Source organism: Diachasmimorpha longicaudata, chromosome 1 (genome assembly GCF_034640455.1).
Source record: "Diachasmimorpha longicaudata isolate KC_UGA_2023 chromosome 1, iyDiaLong2, whole genome shotgun sequence".
Classification (NCBI taxonomy): Eukaryota; Metazoa; Arthropoda; class Insecta; order Hymenoptera; family Braconidae; genus Diachasmimorpha; species Diachasmimorpha longicaudata.
In genome coordinates this window covers 511493-534073 of record NC_087225.1, presented here as the reverse complement: position 1 = coordinate 534073, position 22581 = coordinate 511493, and the positions used below count along the sequence as shown (strand labels likewise).

The following is a 22581-nucleotide window of genomic DNA, read 5'->3' as shown; positions in this document are numbered from 1 at the left end:
TGCGTTGATGTAAAAATACATTGAATTTCATGGATATTTTGTTATTAATTCCCAGGATAGTGGCCCTAAATGCGATTTAGAAGTTGCATCATGAAATTGCAGGTTTCACTGAAAGTTCAGTAAAACTTTAAAATTTTAATTCGCATGAAGATAATAATGGCTTAATTTATGCACATCTGTTATCTAGTAGGAATATTCGGTATCAAATTACATTTAATCTTCAATGAGATTGGAAATTTCATGTTTTTTGCCGTCAATCGCATTTAATCAAATTCAATTCCTCATGTACTACAATTTTCTGGTTTTCTGCTTATTTCCAGGGAAAAATGCAATATAAATATGGAATTCCGCTCGAGTTTTTCACGAACGTCTGAATTTTCAATGGCGAAGCGTTCTGAAAATCGGGAAATGATGAACATTTCCGGAATTTTCAGGGTAAATTCAGACGAAAATTCTCGTGCGTTATTCACAGTGTAGAAACGACAAAATCATCTGGATTCAGTCGTTCAATATTTACCATTGAATTAAACGAATCAGTCTGATAATCATCTCTGCTTACCCAGAGATGAGCAGAGTGAAGATTATTTCCGTTATTAATTAATGAAAGAATTTCACCGCGGTGAAGAAGGCGAGAGAATTGACTAGACATGAATGAGTAAAAGAGGACTTGGGGAGGTTCTAATTTTCTGTTAAATTTCCTTTCTCCGCGTCTGATAACAAAGGGAGTAAGCCGGTGGTAAGAATATTCACGAGATATTCTCCTGAAAGGGATGAAAATAGAGGATGGGCCACCCACAGGAATACAACCAACGGTACCAAAGTGTAGAGGGAGAACTGAATCACGTTGCTAATTAATGAGGAAAGTTTTATAAATAGCTCGGGGCATAATTTATAAATTTCCAAAGTAAATGTGACTTCTTTCGGCAACAAAACCCCGACCATCCGCTGTGTTTTGGCCCGTTATCGAATCAATCTCGAAGCGGAAATCCAAGACATTCGATTTCTTCCATTGTGAGGATATCAATCACCGTATTTTTCACAATATACGAAGTTACTTTATTGTACCCCATAATCTCCTGAAGCACCCCACCCCTCTCTATGATTCTATTCCAACATTTCAGGAGTCAATAAATTTTTCCAGAAAAAAAATGAGAAAATATTGGAATGAGAAACTGGTTTATTCTTTAAGCATCATCAAACGTCTGAAGTATCACTGGACGGAAAAGGAAAATTGAGAAAGGTTTTCTCAACCTGTGGAAACAAGGAGGATAAGTAAATATCAAAAATCATATGAAGGAAAACCAAACGATGCTCGGCTACACCAATGGTGGAGACTTTATATAGATGTAGACTATGGAGAGAGTGGCCGTAGGGCAGACCCAGTGGCGGTGATATTGCTCGCATTAAACTTTCATATTCAATCTTCCCATCCACCATTGGGAGGGCCAACACTCTAGGCTGAGAGCAAGCCCAGCATCAACTCCCACATGTAATTGTGTTATGCCCTCTTCTCTTCATGACCCCTCAGCCTCTTTTACCCCACACTTAACCCAATGGGTTTTCTCTCCTTCCGCTGCGAATTCTCTCGGAAACTCTGTCTGTTTTCAAAGTACCCCACCTAGACAGTCCCTCCTCGGATTCCAACCCTTGCCTTCTAGACCACAAAAAAAGAAGCTCCGGATATATCGAATTTTCTAATACATATGGTCTTGAAAACTTTTGTCAGATACATCCTGTCAATTGAATTTATCGTCCAACCGGGTGCGAGAGAGGGGAGGGGGAGAAAAAAAATGAATTCGATTTGGGGTTTTTCGGAGATTGTTTCAGGGCTTCTTCAATCAGATTTTGAGTGCCTCTTATGGCTCTCCCATTCTCTATACATAATTCGCTTTCGTATCACTTCGTTTTATCACGATGGACTCCTCCAAAGGAGCTTCCGTTTTCCATTTCAACGTAACCGAGTCCCACAATTTATCTTTGAAAAAGTATACGAATGGAAAGAGAGGGGTAGTCTTTTGCCTCAAAATTTACTGCTACAGTCTCACCAACCAGTCCACGAGCATTTCTTCACGAAAACGGCTTCTTCGTCTGACGGCTAAACGGTCGGTGGGTGGTCTTACCGTACGAAGCCATCGGATATTTTATTTGCCGTGGGGATCGTGTTTCCATGGTGACAAAGTGTTTCACTGGTACGCAGTTCGTTTTTTTGAACGCTCAGTTGTGTTTATAAAATGGTGCGGGTTGGGAGAGATTTTTTGGGTGGGGATTTTTCGCACAGGGGATTCTGAGATTGAAAATTTGGGGGGAAATGGGGGAGGAGCGGGGGGTTGTTTTTGGTTCGAGGTAAGTATGGGCGTTCATGTAGTTATTGTTATCTTTGAGAGCATTCATAGAGAATTTAGTGGTTTAGTTTTAGAGGACAGACGGTGTTGATAAATTTGAGGGGATTCCGGATTTAAGGCGGAATTGGTCGGACTTTATGGGCATCTACTAATAAAAAATGTGAGTAAAGTTGGACAAAATTCAGTTGAAAGGAATAGGGTTTATGAAATGTCAATTGTTTTCTACGGTTTGAATAAAATTCGAATGTTTTGAACGTCGAAAAATGAAAATATCATAATTTATGTGAATTTTCAGCGATAGAAATTACTTATGACCAGAGTTATTCTGGTGACCTTTACTTTCACCCAAAATTGGTGTTAGGATCGTAAGAATTAACTACTGTATGCAGAGAGAAATATTCAGTAAAAACTACAACTAAAATTGAATTAAAATTCATGTTTCATATATGACGTCTGTGGATGACTGATAAAAGTCTTAAAATATAGATTCATATCCCAATCTCACAGCAAACCGATTCAAGGTTCAATTCCTGGCTCGATCAATCGTCACATAGTTATCATGACTGAAAGTGATGTGAGATAAGTACAAAAAGCAATACATGGATTTTTGAGATGCTGTAGCCAAACCTTTCATTGCTACTCTTTTGCTAAAGAACTTCAATTTTTTCATGAAGATATTACAGAATTCTTCGATAAAGTCTTCTCACAAGAAGTTGAAATCGAAGTTATCTGATAGAATCTACTTACATTTTCCCATTGAAATGATACGCGGAATTCATTTTTATCGTTGAAATGAAAATAGAATTACTCATCCGTGAATACTTGAACTGATAATCCCAAGTGAGTGACGGAACGTATTGCTACGCGTGCTTGAGACATTTACCATTCAAACATCGACTTCACAAAAGGTGACGAGGAGCATTCCACGCAGTGTATCTTCTATATCCTTTTTATCCCGTTCAGCGTGTCGCTTCTTTACAAAACGTGCGGAACAAAGAATTTGTATTCAGATCTCCTCATATTTCCGGGAAACATCTATTCCCATTACATTCCGTCTTCATCTCATATTTATAAGAAACACTCTTTCCAAATCTCTGTCGCATGAATAATTTTAAAGAACCATTGTATAATTTTAGGAATAAAAAATTACAATATATTAGGATTAAGAGCAAAAGAACATTTCTAATCGCTAATGTTCTAGGGGACTTGCAATCTAAAAATTAATTTCGAAAAGTTTTGCATCGAATCTTTGGTTAGTTTGTTTTTAAAAAGTCGAGTTCACTCGTATTTCATCTGACTGAGATCAGTCAAGCATAAATTTGAATAAAATACTGGTCCCAAAAAATAAATACTTATCTCTTCCGTAATTTCCGGAGCGAAATGCGGTTTGAGAAAACTATCCCGAACTGCCACAGAATATTTCTCGAAAGTTTCGTAATTTTTATCTGAAGCTTTTATCAGCTATGAAAAATTACGATACTATCACCTACAATTCCCCAATCGATTCCGTAATTGGTGATGAAACTTGCGAGTTCCGTAATATTTCCTCATTATTTCTCTCCGCATATGGAAAAATTTCTATCTTCAACCAAGTACATTAATAACCTTAACAAGTCGCATGTTCAGATGTCTCAGAATTGCAGAACGATATTGTAATAACGAAATCACAATAACAAAAAAAACCGTAGCCATTACAAAGACATCTCTGGAGGACAATATCAGGAACATCCTTTGTTTTCGGAGAAAGTGGATTGAAATGCGAAATGACCTGGGGCGTTACAAGTGCAATCCTTAGCGAGTGATATAACGAAAAAATGTACCGTCCAACCACATTAATCTCTTTGATCAAAAAGTCTTCATTTTCTATAAACGTCCATTGTTCCTCCTCGAAACGCCACACATTGTTGCCATTGGTTCGAGTGCCCTTGATGTTTTTATAACAAGGGGCCAGCCCAGTACTGACATTCAATGTTTTTATGCTCTCATCGATAGGCGAACGAAGGGAGAAGGTAGAGAAGGTAAAATATAAAACAGAAGGTGCTATGTTTGTCATATAGGAAAGAGGAAAAAACTAAAGCTCGCTTCCATGCTGACGTAAATTAAATGTCGGATCAGAAACAGAGTTACTGTCACTGGCAACGTCGCCATGGGTGGCAGAGGGGGAAAATAAAAAGATAAAAAGCCGGGAAATTACCATTTTTAATTCCACGGGAGACAGGCAAATGTTATGGAGATATGGTCTTTGCTGTATGAACTTGTAGGATAAAGAACAAATGGCGATAGAAAAAATTGTGAGAAAAAACGAAGCGTTCATTTGGATGATGATAACGGACTCCAATTATTCAGGGCCATTAACAAAAAATGATACGTTGAAATTGCAAACTTTTTAATCGTTTGAATGGAAAAAAGTGAAATTACAAAGCATTTTTTCAGGTGAATTAAATGAGGGCTTTCATTGTGATGAATTAAAATTGATATTCATTTTCTATTTCAATTTATATCATTACAATTTTAGGATCAAAAATTGAATAGGAATTGAGTCTTGTGTTGCATCGATTCACAAGTTAATCTTGAGTTAATTTTACTCAAGTAAAATTATGAATAATATGTTTCGGAGATTGACAAAATTGAATGCGCGTTTTAATTTTTAAATAATTATCAATAATTTCCAGTTTCAATAGTCGCAAATGAACTGCTGTTGAAGATTTTGGGCTAATAATGATTACGATATAATAATTTTCCATCACTTCTCAATAAAATTCAATAACTAATTACGACCTTAAACCAAAAAATGACTTCCCTACAAGTCGTCAACAACAAAATGACCCTCATTACGAAACTTTACCCCACCAATAAGAACACACGATTTCTCTCCCCTCGCAAAAAAAAATTCACCCCCAAAACATCCCCCAATTTACATTCTAAAGGTCGAAAATAGTCTTTGCAAAAAACTATCCCACCAACTTATAGAATTTTATTATCAACGTCATCGATTTGCATCGAATGCGAGCACTTACCACTGGCGACACACCGGTCAGTGGCCTCAGTACCCCAACCACCCTTTCTACCCCTTACGCAACGTCTCATCGCATCGAAACTACCGTTCGACCTCCCTGCAATAGTTGTCTCACAAGCCCTCTCTCTTTTGTCACAGGGTTCACCGAGTTGAGGGCTGTTATGTGATACGATAGAAGAAGTTTTCATCGAATTTCATATCGATAGCCAACCGTATAAGCGACCATATACCGTACCCACCCCCTCCAATATATCACGCAAAGGGGATCTCCTACGACGTGAAAACTTCGTATACTTCTCCTCCCCCATTTCACTATATTTTTTTCTCTCTTTCTCTCTCTCCAACCGACTGTTTTATGTTTTGTCTATTGTCGCCGGTTGGATATCCAGTACGAGAGAAAATGTTGCGGAAATAATCCCCTCAAAATGATAATTCTCGGAACGACCGAATAACGAGAGGACTCGCTATATAAAAAAAAGTAGGATATAAAAATAACAAATAAAACGAGAGAACAAAAAGACGTAATAAAAAAAAAGCTCTGCGTCTTTGATGTTTCCATTAGCTCGATTTCCTGTACTTTCACATTTATGTTTTTTCTTTTCTTTCATATTCACTTGAATAATTCCATGTAGTTTTCATTCGTACGACCCAGTATTATGAATTATCCCTAGGATCTGAAATTTCCTTTGCGAATAATTAACGCTTGGGATAGTGTAACCATGAGGTTCACATTCAGAAGTCCAACGGAGCTTTCACACTGGTCAGTCGCTACGAGCTCTCTGCACTCTCTGGCTGTTGCCTCTCCCCCTTGCCCCTTGTCCCTCATCGCCCCGCCGCCCCCCACCCATTCCAAAACCACCTTAATCCATTCCTCCCCTGCACTGGCTCCCCCTAGACCACCCATTCTTGCGCCTGCTGACGTTTGAAATATTAATCGAGACTTACACATGGTGTTTCGAGACTGGGAGTATTCTGTGCTTGAATTATTAAGTAGCTCCTCGCGCTTTCATACTACAGATGGTAGGCTCGTCTACCCACTGCCTGGAAATAACGAATATTCTAGTCACTGTGCTCTCCCAAAAGCATAAGCCCGGTACTTTGTTAGTGTAATAAACAAAAACGAGAAATTGAACATTAAAGATGGAATAGAATGAGAAGTGAGATTTGTACGAGATAGGCAATACACCGGGGGTTGAAAATTCAGTTTTTTTTTATGGGTTTGATGTTCATTTACGGTGGATTGGGGAGAGATGTATATTTAATTTCTTCAAGATTCGGATTTTTCGAGGAAGAGGATATTAACCTGACAGTTAATTTTCTTTTAATGAATTGTTTATTCGCGAGGAAAATTTGATCTGCTTCGAACGGATTAGTTTGATATTTTATTGGAAAGTATTGGAATATTGGGACAAGCGATTAAAAACAAACAGAGTTCTGTGGATGGAACCAATTTTTGACGAAATGTGCCCTATTGATTTCGATAAGTCTATCATAAATTTTTCTTGTGGGACTTTTCCTTTATGTTATAACAAAAAAGAGGAAAGTCCCAGAGGGACTTTCTCATTGCGGGTTTTTCCCAGAATACATCTGGTGACCAGGGATGGTTAGGAAAGAAAAGTCCAAGGGTTAAGTGTGGGAGGAGAAATTATATTGCCCTCTGGAGAGGACTTTAACGTGGGCCTTACTAGTACTGTTTAGTCAGTCGATTGTAAGTCTTCGTTCAGTAAAGTACCTCTTGACTGTCTAGAATCTTATAATTTTTAGTAATAATTCTCCGTCTTCAAAACACTCCAAGTGTTTGTTTATTTCGACCTCGATATCCAATAAGATAATTTTCATTAAAAAATTCCCCCCCTCTAATTTAAAAAATCAAAATTCGCAGTTCCGCTTTCCCCCGCACCAGACCCCACCCTGGATTCCATTTTAGCCCTCATCCCCGCACACGCAACATATCCCCATTAATAATGAATATTCCACCCGCGAGTGAAACAATTCTCGATTTTAATTGCACCAGAATCGGGAATCGATCGAGAACGCGGTACGTAAGAAGCCCCCTAGGGTTTCCATATCGCACGCATACAGGCATAATGACAGTACCCCGTGTACATACATATACCGAAGTCTGTTTCAACCCGTTTCCATCTTTAGTAAGCCAACGACGATGGTAAATTGCTGATAAGGGGGCGGTGGAGTTTTAAATGGTCGTAACGCAATAACGCATGCATTAGGGGCTATGTGGCGCGCCTTTAGCGTCTACGTCGATATACGCTTACGTCACGGGGGTGTACACGCATTCTCAAGCCATTCTCCCCTTACATGTACCAGGGAGAAGGAGTAGTTTGGCCATATACCGAAAGCCGCATACCCCAACGGTAAGGGGGTAGTTTGCCTGACAACTCGATTACATGATATCGCCTGGCTTGAGTGGCAAGTGGTGATGCCAGAGATTCAGTCGTCTCCAGTACCGCCTTGTTGTGTACTGGAACACCGGTGCACACCCTCGACAACATCGGTCCATGCACATTGGTGCTTTTCTATCTCATCTACCTCGATTTTGATATCAGTTATGATGCTCGTGGCATGATATTACGTATGAAATTGATAAACGCCTCTCGAGCTGAAGTGATTATCGTGGATAATGGATCACTGAGTGGCGAGTTGTTCAGTGTCTGCAGCGTATCCTATCTCAGGACGATGAATATTATAGAGGGAAAAAATACTGGGCTGATGATAGAAGAATTTGGTGGATGTTAATGAGGCGCGGTAACTGTTAGGGAAGGGTGGTATTGAATTAGAAATACTCGATGTTGGGTTATGGGGATTTAAGGATTTTGTTGAGCTGGGGAGCGTTTGTCAGGATGGAATGATCGGTGATGGGTATTGAATGGTTAGTTGAGTAAAAATTGAGGTGATTTTTCAGGATTAATGGGGAATAAAGGATGAATTTCGCGTTGAGGAATGTGTTAAATTTTAGTGAAGAGAACGATTATTTTTTATTAGCCCATTCAAAATATGTTATTGCGTGCGATTCCATTGCCAACCCCTCCAACAAGTTTTCAGAATACGAACCAATAAACGATCGATTGGAACTCTCACTTTTTCGAAGCATGAGGTTCATTTTTGGAGGCCTCAGAATCAACGATTGAAGCACCCGGCCAGTTTAATCTCCAAAAGTACCGAGACATTTGGGTATATCAATGAATTATTCCGTTGGCACCATTGAACAACATTGATTTGTTGACTTAAAAAATAATCGTTCCATTTTACTAAATTTTTCTCTCACTGCACTTATAAAGAAAGGGTTTTTATCTGCATTTTGTACACCTCAACGTCCACCATATTTTCCCCCGTAAGGTGGTGTGAAGTGGCGGATAGGAGGTTCTTCGTAAATGTGTTGGTGGTTATGTCTGTGAAATTTATTAGTAGCACGCGAGGATATACATAATATACAGTCCGTATGTACTGGCATCCTGTGTCGGACCGTGTTGCGGTGGCGCCTGGTGTACGATATAGTGGACCAATGCCGGGACGAGAAACCCGCTTACCATCGTGTTTCCATGAGCCGCTTATGGCTACTGAACCAGTTGCAAATCTTGCAATCACACATGCATATGTATTTCCAGCTGGATTTTGATGATTTTTCGTCAAAGAATTAGAGATTAATTGGGTACGGGAGTTTGTCTCACTCTTAGAAATTTACAACTCGATGTCTGCCTTGGAGAAAGGCCATTAGTGGAGGACACACGCTGATCTCTTCCTCTTGGTTCTTCTGAGACGTTCAGAGGGGGAACTCCGAGGACTAGTGCATGGGATTGAAACATCCCACTCAGATCCCAAACCTTGGGTAACCAGCAAAGTTGTGGCTTTTAGTCGAGCCAACGGTTTAGGAACATTAGGGTGGATCAGCCCTCTTTTCCGTAAGAAATGTCCATTACGAAATTTGTTGGGACATGATTCATTCTACAATGACAAACAATGACGCATTCTCTCACTCACCTTAGACCACACAATTCAACAAGAACTGAAATCGAATAGTAATTACTCTAAAATGAGTGTCTTCCTTCAAATAATAATATATAAGTCACTCTTATAATCCTGTGATTTAAATTTCATTATAAAAATAGTGCATGTAATAGAATCTGGAATCGTCCTGTGCTCATCTTTAGCTGTTTTGCTCCCAATAAACAATGACTTTTATTTTTTTAAATCAGTCTTTTGGGAGAAGAATTAATTTTTTTTTTTAATTTCTCTCTCCGGGTCTATCAACCCGAACAGTCGTATTCCATTTCTAATAATTACAATAATTATGTAGAATTATAATGATGACACATATATTCTTGAAGTTTCCCTCAAAGTTTATTCAATCTCATGCGTAAGTTGGCCATCCTCAAAAGTCATAAGATTATCATAAGTGAAAACTAATTAACTCCCGCTGGGATTGACTCAAACGTAGAAAAATAATTTTGAAAATGAAATCCTTCTCTCAGGCAAATGAATTTTTTTTATCGTTTCATTAAAAAAAGAAAGAAGAAATTGTCATGATAAAGTATGAAACCAATCGAGCGACCCCCAGTTCATTACCTCCATAAAATTCCATAAAAGAAACATTAATGGGCCATAGGTGATTGTGACGATAATCAAACCTGGTTTATAGTTAATTATTGGCCCTGACACACGTTGGTTGTCCAGGGAAAGTGGAAATTTCCCCGTTGAAAATATCGTTCAATGTTTTCGAAACGAGGGAGCAGTTGAGCGTGATACGAACCATCGGTGGGGTAATGAGCTGATGGTAATATTATGTTCATTCCGCGACAGCTCCGAGGGTGGCAATACTTCACGCCTGGAACATCAATGAACCATTGATAGCTCGATGGTCATCAGAGTTTCATCAAAATTACTATTGTCTGGGTGATGAGATTTTCGGGAATTTTCGTCCGCGATTGAAGGATATGGGATAATGAAAAATATTCTCGTTCCCTACGTTAACAATTTAGGGTCATCGATGCATAGGACACATCTTCAGCATAATTATTTATCGCCTCAGGAAATCTTCTATATCGACCTCGTAAAAATTCAAAGTCTTATGCGACGACAATATGGAGATGCAATAGGTCCCATGACGGAGTACGACGTCGGTAATAATCGGATATAGTCGGCGCTCATCGTTACCCAATCACAATGACTTAACAAAACGTTCTTATGCGGCACAGTAAAAAATGAAGAAAGGCACAATAAAATAAACAAATTAAAAAAATCAATAAAATAAATAAATTTATTTGTCATTTAAAGTCAAATAAAAAATTATGGACTTCCAAATTTTATAGTCCTGTTCCGTAAATTTTACGAAACCACACATCATCAATTAGAAAAAGTACTCCATAATTTATGGTTTTGACACTAATTTTCCTGCGACTTTTCTCTCCGTGTAATTGATCTATAATAATAAAAAACTGTTGCCAGCATGGCCCATCGACAAAGACGTTTTATTTTTCGAGTGAATATCCCCGCGGTGTTCTAAAGATACTCAGTCTGTACCCGGAAATGACTATCGATTGCTATCGTGTGCTGTAACCAAGGTACACGACATAGTTGTTGTCGTTGTCGGATAGTGTCTATCGATACACTTCGGATGTGGTTACACGACATTGTGCATTGGCGCGAGCGCGAAAAGCCGGTGTGCAGGGAGTTGTTGGCCGGGGGTAGGGGCGGTGAGGAGGGAGGAAAGGGAGAGAAAATGTCATGGTGAAGGAGGAACGGAAAATAAGAACGGGAATGAGTATAAAGTGGAAAGGGCTTTGGGGGAATAGTAGCGAGAGGGAGTGGTAATCGGTGGCCAGTGAATTGGAACAAATGCAGACGGACGTGGAAGATGAGAGGGGAGGCTTGGGCAGAGAATTGAAGAGGAAGACGACTCTGGGGATGGGTACGTGGAAGGGAAGGGGATAAGGTAAATCGATGTGTACACACGTGTAATGGAACACAGAAGTTGTTAAAAAGTTTGTTGAAGTATGAAATATGGAATTGCAAGATGCTTTTAATTCATGAATACGATGGAACTCATTACTCATCAAGTGTACCATCGATCCTGGGCTAGTTTGAAGCAAGCTGATGCCAGAGAAACAGTCATAAAGAGTTGGGAAAGAGAACTTGGGAAGATCGAGTGCAGTGGAGAAAGAACGAATGGACAAACAGAAGAAGTGGAGAAGTGTTGATCTTTCCGAGTGTGCGAATTTGTCCAGATGTTTGATGGAATATGATGGAGGAGTTTTAGTGGGTATAACTCATTGCCATCGGTTACCACATCCATCGAATCATTGTCAGGGGGTTGATGTACAGCGTTGGCGGATTATTGGTTGATGTTGGGCCAGACTTCCGGGTCAAAATAGGATGGTTATTCTGTTGTTCGGAGGGGATTCCCAATGTAATTTGAAGAATATTAATATTTGGAATTTTGATGTTGATATGAGACCCTGGGAAATTTTATGGAGAATAGAGCGGTAATGCGCATGCGAGTGACATTCAATTGAATTGAGTAACAAGATGGTCATTGGTGTATACCTGAAAAATTATAGCTCTGCCAAATAGTCCTTTTATTAATCCTGCCAAGCGCTCAAAATTATTCTCTATACTATTTTCTCCTGCTGACTGCCCATCATGTTTTATTTAACTATAAAGGAAAAATTGATAGAAATCCTTTAACAATGTATATCTAAATAAATTTTTAAAGCAAGTTTTCGTTAACCATTTGTAATTGGTCCAAGATGAGCGCCGAATATATCCGACTGTTACCGACGTTGGATTCCGTCATGTGACCTGTGGCATCAACCATGTAACCTCCATTTCCTCGTCGTCCATTAGACTGAATTTTGACGGGGTTAATATAAAAGGTTCTCCAAGTCGATAAAGAAATCTTAATTGTCATCCTCATCACACTATAAAAAGTTAAATTTTTCTCTTCGTGAGCCTACTGCAGACTCAAATTAATGTAAACCCACCCTAAGACGTACCCCCCAATTTTCTCCAATTATATTAATCGCAAATGGCCCTAAGAGATATTCATCTTTAGCTCAGAGCATCACTGAGTCGATAAACACTCACTCAAACGTCCACAAAGGGCCATGTCTGGTAGCTCAGAGACAATTGCTTTGCACGAGCCTGGAAACTTGATATGCGAAAGCTCACTCATGCTGTCAATGTCTTTGGATGAAAAACAGGGTGAGTTTATTCACTCGTAAAGGGGAGTAAATTCCGTTCTGTGGTGTTCGATGATGACGAAAAATTCCAATGGCTCGTATTTTACGTTCTTGGGAAATTTTTCGTACTTCGTGATAGCTGGGGAAAAATTCAGGGAAGATATAGTTTCACTCACCGTTGTACTGCTGAACTAGAAGTGAAGCAAACACATGACCTGGACTACGTGCACCACGTGGTCCAGTTGAAGTTGGACCGACGGCATGACGTGTGTTGTCATCTTCGTCACTGCTAGATTGTGCACCAGCTCCATATCCGCGCCGTTCTCGCCACTCCAGGGACCGCTGACGGCGCAAGCCACGGCCCCCGTTGGCATGACCACGGCCCAGAGTGCCGTCACTATCCATCACTGAGGCATCTAAAAAATTGTAAGTAAAATCAGTATTTAATTCGGTCGTTATTACACTGATAGAACTATTCATTTCCGTCAAACAAAATTCGTTAACTATTAAGAGATGATAGAGCTGAATATTATTGCATGAAAGTTGTTATTCGTTGATAGTTGATGAATGGCTCACTTGGATGACGAATGTGATTTCAAATGAAGTTTATAAAAATCGACTGGTTAATTATTAATCAATGAATTTTGGTGAAACTAAACGGACTCCAACCTACAAACACAATCCTTTAATTTGTCATAATTAATCTGTTCTATCACTGGAAAATGAATCACTTGTAACAAACGTCGTTTCTCAATTATTACCAGGATCCGTTAATAGTTAACGACTATTCCGGTGTTGATATTTCCCGTTAACTTCCAGACCATCAAACAATCTCTATCAAAACAATGAAAAACTCCTAAAAGTAGATTTCTGATAACCACAATACATTACTCGGAAATTAATCTAGACATTCGAATCATTCACCTTTCTCCAATCACCTCAGTAATCAGTAATTCCATTTTTTAGATTCAAATCAATTCCGTTCACCCACTTCCAAATCGACCACTAAGTTACGCCAGGGAATACGGGAATAACTTTTGGATCATTAGAAAACTGGATTAACTACTAAGATTGTGATGATCCTCCAGCCCTCAGTGACTCTTAATTAAAATCTTTTCTCGTCTGTTATCATTACGATAGCTGAGATAGCACTGGGAGAATCAATCCAGTGGAGCGGAAGCTGAGGCTTCTTGAGATAGTTTCGAGAGTCAAATGCCATTCCAAATTCCTTGGGTGACATACTCGATTAGAGTCGCCTGAAACCAATGGGGAATCAGTCGATTGATGCTTTGAAGGTGCTTTAGATCCTGTGACTATTGTTATTCTGTAAGTACTCGAGACTGTTATTTACAGATTAAATTTCGATTGTTAATTCAGGCTCACACGAGTGTAGTATCATCACATTCAATTTCATTTGAATAAATGGAATTTCCCGCCCCCTCGGACTAGCCACTTTTATTCCTTATTTATCAGTTCATAAGACCCGAGAATCCTCTGGTGATTATCGATTTAGTGGGATTAATACTTTTTTCAATTATCCCTGGCCTTAATTGCTTCACCAACATTTATTCAAACTATGGTATTCACGGAATCTCCGATATCCGATAGAGATGACCGAGAGAAAAGTGGTCGGTAAGAGATATAGAGTATTGGAATGAGGGAGAGGGGGAAAAAACTAGAACAGCAGAGTCGTAGGATATTCGCGCTTTAGGAGTCGTAAAGAAGTATCAAGAAGCTTACGCCGAGGCAAAATTCAATTAAAGAAAGCAAATAATACGGTTTACTACTGCGGAGCCTAGAGTGCTTGGTATAATTATCCAGGATATCTTCTCCAATCCTGGAGCATTATTAAGTTTCGTAATATAATTGAAAGTCGAACGATAAAGTAATGGGTAATTGGTATCGATTCGTCGTGGCAGTAATTCGCAAACTTATTATTAATTGATTTTATTCAATGATTTTTTGTTCTGCTTTCAATTTTCTGGGTTTACGGGTTTTAAGACGCCATTGATGGTTACGCTGCGAGTATTGTGTGGCCAAATTTAAATAACTTCGATTTCAAAGTTTGACAATTCACACGCCGTGAGCCGGGTGTGAGATGAATTTTCAGGAAAGGATGGGAACTTTGAGATTGATTTAATTGAAGGTAACACTGAGTATGAAAAATCTCACGAGATTTTATCAATTATATTATTCATTCCAATTTTTATGGGGAGTATTTTAGGTAATTATAATCTTCGGGCTATTTTATTTTGTAGACACCGATGTCTTCACTAATGTCTACACGGAGACACATATACAATAAAAAAATCGCATTTTTTCCGTAATTTCCGAGCAACATCTAGTGCCCTAAAATTTTATGAACCAGTCGCAGAATTTTCCCAGAGCGTTTCATAATTTGTACCAAAATTTTCCCTTGAAAATAGGCGATACCGTCACGTAAATCTTCTTAGTCACTTTCGTAATCGCAAAGCCAACTCAAGTTCCGTAATTTTTACTGAATATTTCCCTCCGTGTCATTTTTATAGGGTTGACTCGCACCGATGAAGAGCAGAATGAACAGAATAGCCGTTTGTTGATATGCATTCAGAGGCTAATTATTTTCTCTCCCTCCAATGCCGAGCATTTCACATGCATTTGACGACTCTGGCCAAGTAGTCAACCTCAGGGAGGTGCCAGACAAATAGTCATGAACCCCCAGAAATAGTTTTCACAGTGAGAATCATGCTCCACAACTGGTAAACTATCATACTCGTAATTCTGCCTGACTCGACATTAAGGCACGATAATATAATAACCCGGAACAATATAAAATGATCCTAGATTTAGAGGGTCTCTCCATGACAAAGACCCGCTGACTCTGCGTGGCTGTGCAACAACCCCATTAATATTTCCAAGGGCTTCCTTCCAGGACATAAAACCACGGATGTCATACACAGGAAAATACCGAGTGTTTCTTCACATTTTTAGTTTTATTAGGCAATGGTCAACATAAATGGCAACGTCCAAAGTATTTGAAAGCTTTCTAGGCTTATGCATCCATCATAATTTTATATTAATTCCAAATTATAGTACTAACATTAATGCTGTGGAGTAACATATACTCGCAAAAACATTCCTCGAATGGAGATAATCTCGCCTCTCTTTGAGATTCCCCTGTGAAGGGAGATTTGACGAGGGTTTTACTACATTCCTGGTATTTTAATGCATATCAGGATGTTTTATTATGATATGTTACATGAAAAATTCAACAAGAATGTTCTCAAGGAGAAATATTTGATTTTCAAGCACACATTACTCGCCTACAACAATTGATAATGAGAATTCTAGAAAGAACGAATGCGACGAATCTTTACGGTGCGTTCAAAGTGTTTTATCATCTGATTATTTTCTCATTCTTTTTATAGTATGAAATATTTATTAGAAAAAATGGGCAATAGTTAATCTCGACTGGACTGCGTGGGGAGAAATATTTAGTAAAAATTACGGCACTCGCTCGCTTAGCGATTACGAAATCACGTGGGAAATTTGGTGTGACGGTAACGTAATTTTTCGAAGATGATTCAGATAAAAACTACGGAATATTCAGTAGTAATTCCGGCAGTTCCATAAAATATCTCATAATTGGAATAAAGATATTTAATATTTAGTGTAAAATAATACGGAGAATATCTCAAAATTCACTGGATCGAATTCATTTTTTTTTACCCAAAAATCGTCGATCTGTTTTTCCGAGTAAACGGATGCAGACTGGCATGCAGTGATTAGCACATTATATTTCCCACAAAAAGTATCCCCATCTGCACCCCTCCTCCCTACCCTCTGACCTCTTATCAAAAAATCTGAGCAGAAGGAAAAATGAAATTCAAAATAAGCTGAATGTTCATGGCTATGCGATGAATAATGCTGAGCATCCGCGATTACAAATTCAAATTTCAAGTTCTCGAGTCGTAAATGTCATCACCCATTACTATTCTCGAGATGGCACTGGCATTTACCACCGTAAAATGTTCCGTAACTGGTACGTTAAACTGAGGAATCATAAATCTCCTTACGCGACTTGATGTTGCGCCAAATTTCTCCGGTGTCACAATCCCCAACATTCTGTCGTCTTGAGATGCCCTAAGACCACCCCTCCCCTCACCCCTCTCAGTGAAGCTCAATTCTCCCCTAAAAAATCGGAGTCAACAACGAAAAATCGTAAAACATCGCCATTAAAAGAAACTCGATGCACATAATAAACTGTGAATATGCGTCATTGCACTGATAGAGGTTCATTTATTATTAAAAAGTCGATTTTGTTGTGTATTTTTTGTCGGTTTGATCGATGGAATGATTATTTTTTTCGCAGTAAACACCAACCACAATTTATTCAATTCCTAACATTCTTTGGTGACATTCCCCCACGTATATTATGGATTTTCGGTAAATTATGATTAGTTATAACCAAAAGGGAGTTAATTATTCTACTCAAACGCCTATTCGTTAATAGTTAACGAATCATGCTTGACTCAATACGTCATCTACTTGGTGCCGATCTCAGCCAATATGGCGGCGTCAAAATCGGATAAATTACCATTGATTTTTATCAGCATTTCACATATATGAGAAAATTACTAGAGAGTCTACTACTACTCTAACCTCTTTCACTTGACAGATTCACCTAAAAACTCGAACGAGTACTAAATCGATCAATAGCCCCACCTAGTCATTCATTAACTATCAACAAATGACATATTTCCCTGAATCCTGACATCGCGACCGCCCTATTCACTATAAAAAAAAATTGCTCGAATCGTATTGATCGAGCTGCGAATATAGTCCCACTCCTCCTTACTAACAAATATTGAGTTGTCCATATTCAACTGTCGCCGTCATCAACGGTCATCGAATTCCCTCAGAGTAACTGAATCCTATCAGCGCATTAATCCTCCAGCGATATGAGAAAGACGTCTTAAAAAATCCAAGAAACGCAAGGGACGAAACGTGAAGAAGCTCCTGCTAGAGGAAAACAGCGAAAACTCCCGGAAAAAAGAATTACCGTTATTATCGAGGTCGGTAGCACGTGTATATTATTGCCGAGAGATTGCTTCTTTCGAGTCAAGGGGTTTGGGTTTTGTGAGAAGGGCATGGTGCGACGCGTGGAAAAGTTTTCTAATATAGGTTCCGGCTCCACCACCACCACCACTACCACCTCCCTCACCCCATCGCAGAACCGGTGGGCAAAATGCGCAGCAAGGGAGGAAGCCAAAACGTCGGCGGTATTGGCTTCTCGTGGACGAATAAATGTATTACGCGGTGGAGAATGCCTTTCTCCTTTTATCTCCCCACTGCCGTCATCAGAATAGTGAAGGAGGGCTTGTCAGTTCTCCCTCTTCTTTCTTCACTTTCATGTAATAATGAAAAAAGTAAGAGAGGGCCAGAAGGGAGAGGAGGTGAGCAACTTTTTTTTTCCGTCAGTTTCTTTTAACGAAGTGGATTGTTGAAGGGAAGTGCAAAAGCTTTGGGTGGTAAAAAAAAAATTAACCACAAGAAATTGTGATAAGACAACGGCTCTTGGTAAGCGGGAGGGTGGGCGGTAGTGGTGGAGGGGGAGGGGGAGGAAGAGCTTTCGTTATGTCAGAAAGTCAGAGGACAAGTATGTCTACTAAAGCCACGACAATGCCTTCTACGTGTCCCCACGGGTATCACTCGAGATTTGCATAGAGCACGTTTACCAACGTTAGAATCATATCCCTGAAGAAAAGTGTTGGAGGTAAAAATGTGATTTTTAAATGGTGAATATAATGGTGGAAGAAGCCTGTGAATGTTGGCAGTATACTGTTGAATATCTCTAGGCCGTTTTCTCACCAATATCAAAGGGAGTGGAGTGAGGTAGATGGTGAGGGAGAGGGAGGGTTGGGGAACAGTTAAACGGTAAGAAGGACATCTGAATGCATGGAACATAGAAGTTCGGTGTGGGCACACGGTTATGCTTGTAGAAAAGACTTCTGCATATTCATTGGGTTCGCGCCAATTCTGGTGAAGAGTTGGACGAGAGGGAGATAGGGGTTGAACACCTAGAGGGCAATGTCAAGTGGTATCCACTGGCAACATTGCGAAAAATGGAGGGAGCAAGGGAGGATCAAAAGGTTTAAAGTTATCTCACTTTTATTGCCCAGTAATATTATCGTAATGGACGGAAGATGAAAGCCTGAGGTATGTCTAGATTAAATAGAATAAAAATATTACATGTATGTGGCTATATTTTCGAGGAATTATTATTTCGGATTTTAGATTTATAATTATGGAGGTTTTTGAGAAAAAATATGGAGCTCTTTTAGGGACGAATGAGGGTGTCCTGTTGTCGGAGGTGTGATTCCGTACATGCTCGATACCGTTGAGCGAATAATTAAATTCACTCGAATTAATTTAGTATCTGTTTATGTATTTTATTACGTCTCAATTTATTACATATTTCTTCGCAACCTTTTTTCATTTTTATTACATTGTTAACAGTGATTTACTGTTGTCTTAAATTATTGAAAATGTTTCACAGTTAAATAGTCTCGAGTATCTCACACCTGATTGCTGTATAGATTTAGACAATGATGTTGCTACCAAGGAAAAAGGACTTGAACTGATCAAGAGGAAACATTTGTCAATAGAGTGACAATTGAGCGAATATTTCCCGCTAGCGGAATTGCTTAGATTTTTCATTTTCAATTTCGATGAACTTAAAATTATTTACTGAGTACAACTACACCGTCCTGTATTCATTTTCTCTTGAGGTACGAAATAAACTCATCCGAAGGACATAAGACCCAACTTGCGGTCCCCGGAGTAAAGATCATATTTTTCCTTTTACCCAAAAGAGAGACTATCACTAAGTACGATCTCGGAATGTACCATCTGATGGTAATGTACTCGGGAAAATCCCCTGTATATCCTGAATTCGTATTTTACAAGTTGAACTCCACTGCAGTAGGATAAACGAGGTGGTGGGCATGATGAATAATTTGATGACAATGGAGAGACAGTGGTGAGTGACCACACGATGCAATTGAGGTATACCACGGGATTTGATGTGGGAGGATATAATACAGCTCCCATGGAGAATTTCCATCGGCAAGTTTGATGACGTAATTTTGGTGAAGAGGATGAGGTGACGGGTGAGGGAAGGGGAGAAGTGAAAAAAAAAATTACACCGGGGAAAATCCACTGATGCATTTCCGCAGGATCGAACATTCCGATACACTACGCTCGATTAATCATAACCAAAGCCTCGACAAAGGCCGACCTACGATACAGAAATGTGAAGAGAGGTAGCTTGTGGTATATATTGCACTGACGGTGTGCATCACACGATAATTTATATGGTAATTCCCTTGGGTGTAATAAGTCCTTCCACTGTGGTTGAACTAGGGGCTAGCTTGGCCACTACACACCAACCACTGACACAACTTGGAACATAGGTGTGTCCTATGGTTCATACACCCCGTCCATGGGATGAAAGCACGTGGGAAAGTTACCATGAGTGTTACCATGGAATGAAGTGAGTGAAGACTGGTATATAAACGCACAGTACATAGAGGTATACAATAGTTGTTAAAAAGGACCAACGATCACCTCTACGGGTACTAGGGCCTTGGGCCTCAGCACATGGGCTTCAATGGTTTTATATCCAAGTCGAAACTGCTCTTTCGCACCAGTGAATGGCCAAACGCTCGTTCGATTTTCAAACGCGATAGTAAACGCCGACAGGAATTCAATTAACCACGTGTCTCCTTGTTTCGCTGACCCCATGGACAATTCACCGTTTGTTACCAAAACCCTAACGATCAACTCTCATCGATTGAATTTTTCCATTTTTTTTCCAGTGTGTCCACATGTTGGGGGCTTTTTTTCCACTCTTTTGGGTGGAGATCGGTGGGTAACCGAGTGGCATGGACAAAAATGTTATATTCTGGTGAAGCAACATCGTTTCGACATCATTGAGATACCCATTTCTGGGTGATCTCGGGCGATGGAAAAACCTCACGTAAGTCGTTATCCCTCTTGAAATTCTCAGAACGACATCGTGAACCCTGTGCACATCATCGTCCTCGGGTATGGCCCATCGAATCTCGATTTAGCTCGTTAACTGTGCTTTCGATGAATCAACTATCGGATTCCTTCGCATTACCTTTTTTTCGATTCCTTCTTCTCTACCTCCTCTCATTCTCCAATGCCTAGCACATGACCTGTATTTTGCTGGTGAAAAATTCACAGGGAGAGAAATAGTCAATAAAAATCACGTATCTTATTCGTAATCCTGGAGGAAAGTGATGGAATTTGCGGTCCATGTGTGTATAACTTCGACAAATAAACTTCCGATAAAACAAATCTGATTAAAATAACCTGCACTAAAATAACTTAATATAAAAACCCCTTCATCCAGAAATAAAATAACATTATTTACCGATCAGCCCTAGTAAAAAAAACACGATAACAAAATACAAAAAAAAATTATTTTCGGTGTAGTAATACAATTATGCGAACAGTTTAAGAAAAGAAATTGAAAATAGAAGTCATTGTTATATATTAACATTGTTGAAAATTAATCGATGAGTGAAATGCGAGTCTCGCAATTTTTACTGGATATTTCTGCAGAAACTGGATAATGGGGAAAGTTTTGCTGTTGAAAATCACATTAACATGTGAAGGGAGAACGAAATTTATAATGAGATTTTTCAGTACAATTATTCGACGGACTGAAGAATATTTTGAATAGAGTGAATTGTTGGTACGTTTTGTAAAATTGCTCCCACGTGTCATGATTGAAATGAATTTTAGTACCATTGATTGAGCTGCGATGCAGTGAAAATTAATTTTAAAAATCGCAATCCCATTGTTCTCAGTGATAATACCATTAGGTCTGAAAGCTCGGTATGTTTTATTATCCCATAGATTCCAATACTAGTACTAGTGTGTTGCCATCATAGCCATCGGTATGGAATGCTTTTAATTTCATGATCAAAACTTTGATGCTGGGTTATTGATTTTTTTTTTAATAAAACCTCAACGCCCAGCCCTCCGATGTTACTACCGACATCCACGACCTTTTTGTCAAGTTCCTGGCTGAAAGGGAACTGCTCCTCTTCTACGGCTTCAAAATTGTTTCATGCGCTGTGGAAAATTTTTGTCGAATACCAGATATTTTCATCAAATGGAATTTCTGGCTTTTACGTTTCAATGGAAGCATTGTGATCGTGCTATTTTAAAAATCCCTAAGTTTTAATAGAAATCATGTGCAAAAGCTCAAATGTTAAAATAAAAATATATCCTAGGCTTTAAAAAACCCAAGGGGATTTTTAATCGACCCACCAATGAATTAGAAAACTTGACAATCTACAAAAAACTTACTGCGAAGATCTTCCCAAATATTTCAATACTTTTTTCGTTTCACCTTCATCGAATGCTGAATAACCATCAGAAGGGGCAAATGGTATTATCAGAATTTCATATCACCAGTGGAATTTCACATCATGACGAGACAATTCCGCAACTTTAATTAAATGAAATCCAGTAATACCCCAGTACTCACTATTCACCGCTAAATATTTGACAATTCATTACGAGATGGAATGCCTGCGTAAAAATTCCCAACAAACAATCAAACTTGTGATTCTATTCTAATCATAAATAATCCAAATGCACTATTTGCTCGTACAACAATACAACATCAGGAATTACGCTTGTCAAGGTAATTTCATGCGTTGACGAACATAAATTAATGAGATACAAACGTCTGGAAGTTGGTCGTTGGTTGGCTCGTGGTCTCGTGGGGTTGGTTTACATGTTAAGCCATACGAGGAGGGGGTGCGGGGTTATGGTGGTGGAGGGAGGAGAGAGCCAGCTAAGTACGTATGAGCTGGAATATATAGATATTACGGGCACGAATGCCAGGATGTAGGGAGGCAAGGAAGAAAACCCGGTCGGCATTGCCCACTGTGCACAGATCCAGGATGACATCCACTAGCATATAGTACGGGGTAGTTTCATCTTCATT

General features: G+C 39.2%; 1 protein-coding gene across 3 annotated transcripts in view; it reads right to left on the bottom strand.

Annotated features, from left to right (window-relative positions):
* Window positions 1–22581, bottom strand: part of Ten-a (Tenascin accessory) — a 505103-nt gene that overhangs the window by 295357 nt on the left and 187165 nt on the right. For all 3 annotated transcript variants that reach the window (XM_064132440.1, XM_064132430.1, XM_064132422.1), the window contains one exon: window positions 12728–12967. In XM_064132440.1, the coding sequence (XP_063988510.1) occupies window positions 12728–12956 (229 nt within the window). In that variant the 5' untranslated portion in view covers window positions 12957–12967. The remainder of the gene's footprint in view (window positions 1–12727; window positions 12968–22581) is intronic.